This window comes from Olea europaea, unplaced genomic scaffold, assembly GCF_002742605.1.
Source record: "Olea europaea var. sylvestris unplaced genomic scaffold, O_europaea_v1 scaffold349, whole genome shotgun sequence".
Taxonomy (NCBI): domain Eukaryota; kingdom Viridiplantae; phylum Streptophyta; class Magnoliopsida; order Lamiales; family Oleaceae; genus Olea; species Olea europaea.
In genome coordinates this window covers 553,606-562,805 of record NW_019254008.1, presented here as the reverse complement: position 1 = coordinate 562,805, position 9,200 = coordinate 553,606, and the positions used below count along the sequence as shown (strand labels likewise).

Below are 9,200 nucleotides of genomic sequence, written 5' to 3'. Positions count from 1 at the left end.
ATCCAGTTGGGGTGTTTGGTCATTACTCGATTGTGGTATTGATTTGGTGGTAAACTGAGCCTGGTATCACCTTGGTTATTGGGGGTTTTCACTCTACAATAGTCATGTCGATTGTATTGTGTAATTGTCTATGGTTGTATAATCATCAAAGGAAATGAGTTCATGTTGGTTTACTTTCTTCTATTTTCTCCATTTTGTTTTGCAAATTGCTAAATCATGGTCCTTTATGCAATTTTTTTTCTGGGTTCCTATAGCTGAGAGTTCACCAACACTATTGATGAAGCATCTTAAGTTTTCTAATGAAATAAGATGCAACATGAGTTATTCCCAAAGTTATAGATTATAAGATTTTTGTAGTAGGATTTTGAAAGGCCTTTTGTTTTATTATCCAGATGTTTACTTGTTATTGAAATTGTTCATACGAAGAGAACCTCTGAACTTTAATGTTATCATACTCTCGACTCATGTTTCTCATTTTCTACGTTGGATTTTAGGAACAAAGGCTCTGTGCTTTAAAGACAAGGCGGAGGTTTGAATATTAAAGATGTGCGATTAAAAATTCTAAATCAATGAAACATGTAAATGATATTTTTCTAAAGAGTAGCACTATTTACAATTATTCACTATCGCAGTCGTCCTATATGACATACATATGACAATTAGTGATTTGACATATTAATGTGGTAGTTTTTTATGCAATTTTTTTCTTGTGTTCCTATGGCTGAGAGTTCGCCAACACTATTAATATGATAGTTTTTTATTGTCTTATGCATCAAATTATCAACTGTCATATATATATCATATAAGACGAGTGCGATAGTGAATGACTGCAAATAACATGATTTTTTTTTAAATGGAGATTGCGAGCCAATTCATCTAATAAATTAACATTTTGGGATAAAACTCAAGTCCCAACACCACTGTATGAGACTTGACTATGAGTTGGATTTTGAGTCAAAAAGTCAAGGGATCATCAATCTTATTATAGTATTTGTAATTTATTGAAACAAAATCGGGAATGTGATTTAGCGGAGTCCTAACATAAGTAAGACAAAGTAAGACAATTTGACAATTATATTAATACATGGACTACATTTTAATTGCATTAAGTGTTATTTATATTTACACATTTATGTCTCTATTTTTTTTATTTTTATTTTTAATTCTTATCATCATTCTTCCATTAATTAGCATATATTGTTCCTGGTGATCATCTTCTTCCAAAAGTTCTATTAGCTTGCTTTAAAATACAGTTTACATATTTAGTCACACTTTTGTATATATTATGTTTTTTATTATTTATAATCACGAGTGACAAATCATTCTTCTTATGCTTTCTTATTAGAATTTTTGGGCGAAAATCGTCACTAGATGCAAGTTTTGCTAATCAATTAAAGGTTAATGATAATAATGCGATGAAAAAAAGTCGAGGATATATTATAATTATTAGAGATTAGAAACCTACAATGCAATTAAATTGTGTGGGCTCATGAGAATATGTGATATCAATTAGTCCCTCATAAAGTTATTGAAAAAAAATAATGCTAATTGTAACTCACTAATGCAATCCCCCTACGTGCTATGAATGTGGCAATTAGTGATTTGATATATGTTGCAAGAAAAAACTACCAAATTAATACATCAAATCACAAATTATCATATAAAATGTCACGTAAAACGACTACTGCAATGAGCGACTGTGAATAACGTTACTCTTTAAAAAAGTATATATGTGTAATTAAATAACTTAAATGCCCAACGAAAAATGGCACGAGCAAGAAGGTATTTATTTTTAATAAAAAAATTTCTCGTATAATTCATTTCAAATTTTTAATATGTTTTTCGATTCTTGTCTCAAAAAAGCCAAAATTACAAGACTTGAATGTCAAATTTAATGGCATTATATTTTTAATAAATATTTTTCAATTAGAGTGTGTTCTGATTGGAAAATTTTACATTAAAATAGTCTTTTTCCACCCGAATTTCAACTTTTGAGGTGTTTGATTATCAATTTTTTCCATGAAAATATATTCTATCTTTGAAAATATGTTTAGTTTTTCTTGTTTTTGTAGAAATCATTTTCTTTAGGGGAAGTAATTTTTTGTTTTCCTCAAAACAGAAAAAAATGTTTCATGTCGATCAAACATACCCTTAGGCACCATTTGATACAATATATTTTCCATGGAAAATAGAAATCCTTTTCCATTTCCCACTTTTTTGGGTTTTTGATACACCATTTTTTTCCAGACAATTGTTTTCCATAAATAGTGCTCACATGGGTGCCAATTCCAGCTTTTTAGGGAAAATGAATTCTCATGGGGTATGGTGGTTTTTCAAATTCCAGCTTTTTTTTTTCGTTCTTTTTTTTTATTCTTTTTTTTATTGGGAAATGGAAACAAATTCTAAGAGTTGTTGTAAAAAAAAAATTCCTTTAATTGACAATTTTCATGTAAAACAAAGGCAAACGAACACCAAAAAATTGATTATTTTCTTGATCTATATATATATATATATATAATGGAAACAAATTTCATTCTCAATATCAGTAAATTTTATCCGTTTAATTGATAATTTTCATGTAAAATAAAGCCAAATGAACACTAAAAAATACTTTTATTTCAACATTTTTCCCCTGAAAAATTATACCAATCAAACACAATAATTTACAATTCCAAAAAAAACAATTTCTAGGTAATTCAATTTCCTAAAATTCGTTTCCAATTTAATTCAGTTCCATCTTTTCAATCAAACGGACTCGTATATTAATTCATATAATTAAATTCAAATTTTTAATATATTTTTTGATTCTTGTTCTCAAAAGGCCAAATAAGTCAAGACTAATGTCAAATTTAATGGCTTGCAAATATTTTATAACTTCACCTCCCCCCATATTCTTCCCAACGCCTAGTCAACTATTTGCAGCACCACTTTTTTGTCATCATTTTTTACTTAAATTTTATTTTAAAAATCAAATATTTATTAAAACAATACATACCATAGTATCCTCGAATACTCGTCACTCAAACACCATTCATTCCTTGATAAGTAAAATTTTAGCAAAAGTAAATGAAATCCAAATTATTGTCTGTTACAACATCAATAAAAGATCAAAAGCCAAACGTGCACCAATTTCTAGTAGTTTTTCTTTAAATTCCTGAAGCTTTAAGTAACTACATCTCCCTCTAATCGTTAATTCAATTATGTTAAGAGTAAAGTCAATCTGAGCATACCGGTCCAACCAAAAATATTACCATAAAAAGTGGAAAAATAAAAATCGTACTACTACTCCTGTTGTTGCAGGAACTAACGTCGCCCTACATATATAGGATACGAATATAACCCAGTGGTTCAAAGGACAGGAGTGATGTAATTTCAGTCTTACTGGCAGTTACAGTGTGAGGGTTCAATTCATGAGATATGGAATTAAATTCTTTGTGGGCACCAGTGTATATGCAATCTCTTGTTCCCTGACCTATTATGGCACATTCCGTGATTTACCTCTCTCACGATGCTTCAAGGGCGAGGCGGGCGGTGGGATCCCTCAAGGTTGGTGTTTAACCTTTTTTCTTTTGTACATTTCACATTGTACATGAAGTTTTACATGCTTTGAAAATTCAAAATGTTGTTAGTGGGAAAGTGTTTAATTTTTAAAAACTATCAAATTATACTACGATATGTGGCATAATGTCAAATTTGATATCAAATAAAATATACAAGTAGCATAATTGTCATAGCTCATGTGACCCCTGTACACCAGCCACCGTCCATTCAGAAGTGCTTGACACCAACCCTTCTCCCTCTAATCCGTCAGATTTCCAGAAATGCATTGAAGTGTCATAGAAAATAGGGAGAATCTTCTCGCAACTTGGGCAAATTTTCACTCTAGCAAACTGTATATCTACAATCTCAATTATTGATCAATTTGGCCTTTAGTTAGGCTTAATCATTGCACTAATTATCAAATAACATGACAAGTCACGGATAATAAATAAGTATTTTTTTCTTTCCTTGTCTTTATATCGTTTTCAGCGAATCCTATCAAGGATAAAACCCCCTGTCCCCTGACAGGCACTCCACCAATAGGGGGAGCCATGTGGCGCCCCGGTTTTTATCCCTATGCCCAAGTCGGGACAGGGAGCACACTTGATCCTATCAAATTGATTTGAAACTTGTAAAACACAATCAAAAATAAAATTTAAATAAATACAATTGTCTTTTTTCTAAATTTTAAGCTTTTGACAGTGTCAAACATTTAAAAAAAGAACGGTAAGCCAAATGCAAACATCGGTCTACAACTTGAGTTATGTTAACAAGAATTATTAGAGATTGTTGTAAATTGAAGTGGGAAATTATTGACTTGCATTGGATAATTTTATAGCAAGGAAAAATATAGGCCCTTTGACAGTGAAAATCTTGAAACTATCAGATCCAAATGCAAATCAAAATGATTTTGACTTCAAGTTGAGTTCCAAAGTACTATCTTTCTGATTTTACAAGGTGGCATATCAACCACTATTTATTTGCAAATCCAAGCTTTGATCACACTGTGCCAAGACTTTTCCCTTGAAGATCGATTCGTAATTGTCCCGACATAACTTTCTAGAGACGACCTAAGTAATGTGCATGGTACAAACTCATGATACAAAACCTGTTTGTGTCATCTTATTTGCTCGGACGGCTCAAGGTTGCCTATTCGAAACTAACCATAAGTGAACGGTCACCAACATAAAGAATCGATGGCTCAAACTTTAAAGACAATTGATGACATTTGCCAGTCTTCCTTGCAGCAAAGATAAATCAGTACTGGAGTCATTGGCCTGCAATATGGTCAATAAACAGGATAGTATCAGATAGTTGATGAAAATAATAGTGTACTAATTAATCTAGATAACCTTAATCCCAGAACACAATGAAATCATTCATTCCTATATCTGAGTTGTAATGATTTGTACCTCAGAGGACTGAATTCTATAAAGTGCTCTTTCATTTGCTTTTGTAGAAACACAGCTAACAACGTTAAGCCCACTTTCAAGAAGTTCAGTGAACACTTTTGAAAGGGGAAATCCTTCATCTTTAGATACAGAGCTGATTAAAATCTCCACTCCATCCCGGCCACGATTCACTATGACTTCGAAATTAGGCAAATCACTGTTTGAAGAGCTTCCATTATCAGAACTAAGTAAGATTCCTGAATTGGAGAACTTCTTCAGTTGATCTCTCCGAATTTGAAGTTCTTTAATTTTCCTTTGCATTTGTTGAATGTAATTTACAGCCGCGTGCATGTGATCAGATATTGAACGTTTTCCCTAATCAAAACATCAAGAATGTATGCAAGATTAATTAGAGGAACTAAGAGAAAAAGAAAAGGAATTAGGATGAGAAGATCTAGCTTTCACGTCGACTATTTATATCCATAAGTACAAGATATACCCATATGAGGGGTAAGGATGAATAATTTCAACTCACCATAGGATTGACAATTTGCACCATATTGTCATTAAAAGCAAATATATTATGGTTTTTACTCACCTTGATGTTTTCAGGAGGAAGAAGGGATCGAAGTGAAGCGTAAAGGTTAGCCATTTCTTGCCTTCTTTGCCTTTCAAGATCTCTATGCATAATTTTCCTAAGCTTGTATTCATTGCTACTGTCATCAATATTCTTTTCTTTAACACCTGTAGATGATTTTCTTTTCCTCTTCTTGGCGTCTTCATTTGCAAAATGACTGCAGTCCATCAAAACATGATCCAGCAGCAGATCTTCAAGGATTTCGTCTTGCTGGAATATAATTAAAGGGTTTTGATCGAAGATCACTTCATTGTTGTGTTGGGACTGATACATCTCTTTCTTGGATTATATCAGTGAGATTATATAAACAAGAAAAGAAGACCTGGGAAGCAAAGTTTAGTCAAGATCCTGCAGGCCTTGTTTCTTAGATTTCTATGGTGTTTATATACAAGCAAAGATTATTATAAGGGTTTTAAGATTTTTTTTATGGTTTTCAAAGATTTCCCTACGAAGCTATTAACTGGCAAGGAGGTAAAATAAATTAATTAATGAACCCATCATTATTTTACACGAAAATTTATACAAACGCAAGCCCACTCCTTTCCTTGTCATGCCTGGAAAGATTTATTTAATGAACATTTATTATGGTGTATGAAAGGGAGTATGTCCTCATTTATGAAATGGTCGGAAGTTGTTGTTGATGTCAAAAAGTCTTTGTTCTGCATAAATTATTTGAAAATAAATTAATTTTTTATCAAATATTTTCTTAATAAAATAGTTTTATATGTAAATCCATAATTTTAGTTTTTGACCATACATTTATATTTTTTCACTTCAAATAATCTCTCCCTTACAAACACTTAAAAAGGGATTATATAAAATATACTCTACTAATACTATGCATTAAATTAATTAAACTATACTGTGCATGCTTAATTACAGTATTTTGCAATATTGAGATTTTAACTTTGCCTTTTAATATTCTCATTAGAATGTTCCATCCAAACCAATAAAAGATTGTAGTTTTCAAGCTTGAATCAAAATACGATTCTCTAAATGCATATCTCATCATTGTTATAGACAATTCGACCATTTAATTATGTTCGGCTTCAATTATTTCTCAAATTGAGAAATATTTAAAATTCTGAAAGAAAGTGTCTTATGGTTGTGTAGAAATATTCACTTAATTAAGTTAAAAGCTAATGAACAATATGCTTCTGATCATCAAATAGGGACCTCAAAATTTTCTCCTTTGGAAAGCGACAAGATTTGATACCTCAGAGATGCAAAAAATAATGATTTAGGCAAGACTTGTGACATGTTTGGTTTCTTGCACTCATGAAATTGGATACTCAATAAAAATTTACAAAATACCCCCTACGTTTAGGGTGTATTTGAATTTTGTATACCATATTTTACAAAATTACATTTTTTCTTATTGAATTCTACTTATTGGTACACACTTCGAAGGAAAAATAGAAATATTTACAAATTTCAAATGACTAAACAGACCAAAGTAACTAATTGAAAAATAACAAGTTATTTAATTAATATTTTATACAAGTTATTATTCTTCAAAGTTGTAATTACTATTACTCTTTCATCCAAAAAAAAAAAAAAAATTAACTTTTCTGTTTTCATTCTATCTTTCTCATATTTCACTTTTCTATTAATTCAAGTATTTTCAATAAACAAGTAACTTGATATTTTTTAATATTTATATTAATATTCTATTATTAATGTTTGTTATAATAACGAACAATGTCATCAAAAAAATAATAAAATAATGGATGGATTCTAGAAAAGTTGTCAAATTGCAAAATGGTATAAAATTATAACACGAATCTTAAAATGAATAATAAATTCATTTTAATATGCGGAATAATAAATAATATCATATATTATTTTCCTAGATTTTTCTTGAAATATTATTTATTTTGTATAAATTATTACTTACCTGATGACAAATGATAATTCCATTTGTCCATCTTATAATATTGGAAATTTTTTAAATTATGTTTTTACTTTTTTTAACACATTATTAATTCATTATTATTATTTTTTTCAAGTTGTAGTTTAAAGAAAATGAAGAAAAAAGAAAAAAAGCATTTAATTCAAAATATAATCTTCAGGTAATTAACTTTTAAGAAATAATAAAATAATTAAACAAACAGTACATAAAATGTTACATAAATTAGTATATAAGGTGTGATTTGTTATTTTTAATAAATGTATTTTGGTATATTTAGCTGTTTATAATGATAAATTTTGTAAATATTTCTAAATGAAGGGTGTATTTTGTAAGGTTCTATTTATTATGTGTGTATGGTTTTTAATCACGTTCAATTACAATGTTGAGAATTAGACAAATTGGAGAAAAACGTTGTCAATAATAATATATTCAAACCACATTTTCTCACGAGTACACAACATTTAAATTGCATAAAAAGTTCATAATTCTTAATAATTGTCACGCTTGTATAGTTGTATTGTATTCCAAAATTCTTTCATAACATTTTCATTATCAAACTTTAATTACATTTAACGGAGAATTGTGACCATGGTACCAAGCCATTTATTTTGTTATAGATTTGATCCAAATATTTCATTTGTATTAATCAAGATACAAAAACTTTTCAAAAATAATTGCAGTCCAATCTTACTGAATTTATTAGTTCATCTGCTAGTTGATCAAAAGTCAATAATTCGACCAAAGTTTGACTAATTTTAAAAGCTTAAAATAGTACATTTATCTTTTCTATGTTAAAAAAAATAATAAATAATAAAAAGAAAAAAAGAGGGAAAAAGGAATGCAGTTCATCTTCTCCACCGACCACTCCACCCCAAAACCAGGAACCACCCACACCAACTTACCCCACCGCCACCGTCTCTGCAATTTGTTGGAAAATTACACCGATAATTGTGCATATTATATTCACAATAAACATATCGTTTATTTGCATGAAATCGAAATGTATTCCAACTTACTGAAATTGGATTTAAGAAGACAAAATAAGAATTTATCAAATCCGAATACCTGAATGTGGATTCTTCCCTTTTAACTCATGATCGAAAGCAAGTAATTCTTTGGATCAAACCTTGCAGGATAAACATATAAATAACGTTAATCATTTTCTGAAATCAAATCATAATAAAATGAATCAGAAAATGAAAAAAGAAGATGCAAATGACGGATTTTTGGTCGATGCAAGTGTTGGACACTTTGTCCTTAAGATGAATTTGCCTCACATAGATACTAACGGTTATCCGGCAATTATCTCCCAAGATACAACGATCACGTCGAGTCATAGGAGCACTCCGAATGACTTCGACCAGCGAACTCGAACGGAATTCCCTCTCTACCATGACCATGACTATGACTATGACTTTGATACAAATGTTTTATGCAAAACCAAATTGTAAATTGAAATGGAATGATATGGTACCTATGACTTTTCTTGAATTTGTTGAATGATAAAATTCAAACATATGGGGTCTATATATAGTAGTTGGAAAGGTATGTCAAAAGACACAATCATACCAAGAGTCACATCTCTTGGAATTTATTTCTATACATCAAGAGACACAATTATTAAAAATTAATCATACCCATACCAAAAGTCATGATCTTTCATATGAAAAGACACATCTTTTCATCCATATATTTCTAGAATATTCCACAATATTCTATA

The 9,200-nt window shown here is 30.0% G+C and overlaps 1 protein-coding gene across 3 annotated transcripts; it reads right to left on the bottom strand.

The window, feature by feature from the left end:
- Positions 1–4,433: 4,433 nt before the first annotated feature.
- Positions 4,434–8,811, bottom strand: LOC111386297 (transcription factor bHLH36-like). Of its 3 annotated transcripts, none has more exons than XM_023010758.1 (4): positions 8,546–8,811; positions 5,530–5,890; positions 4,953–5,306; positions 4,434–4,817 (listed from the first exon to the last, which is right to left on the bottom strand). In XM_023010758.1, the coding sequence occupies exons 2-4, from the start codon at positions 5,839–5,841 to the stop codon at positions 4,749–4,751; spliced, it is 735 nt and encodes a 244-aa protein (XP_022866526.1). In that variant the 5' UTR covers positions 5,842–5,890; positions 8,546–8,811; the 3' UTR covers positions 4,434–4,748. The 3 variants fall into 3 exon arrangements, with proteins under 3 accessions (XP_022866526.1, XP_022866527.1, XP_022866525.1); XM_023010759.1 differs by having other exon boundaries at positions 5,530–5,778; positions 8,546–8,809; XM_023010757.1 differs by lacking the exon at positions 8,546–8,811 and having other exon boundaries at positions 5,530–6,029.
- Positions 8,812–9,200: the final 389 nt, after the last annotated feature.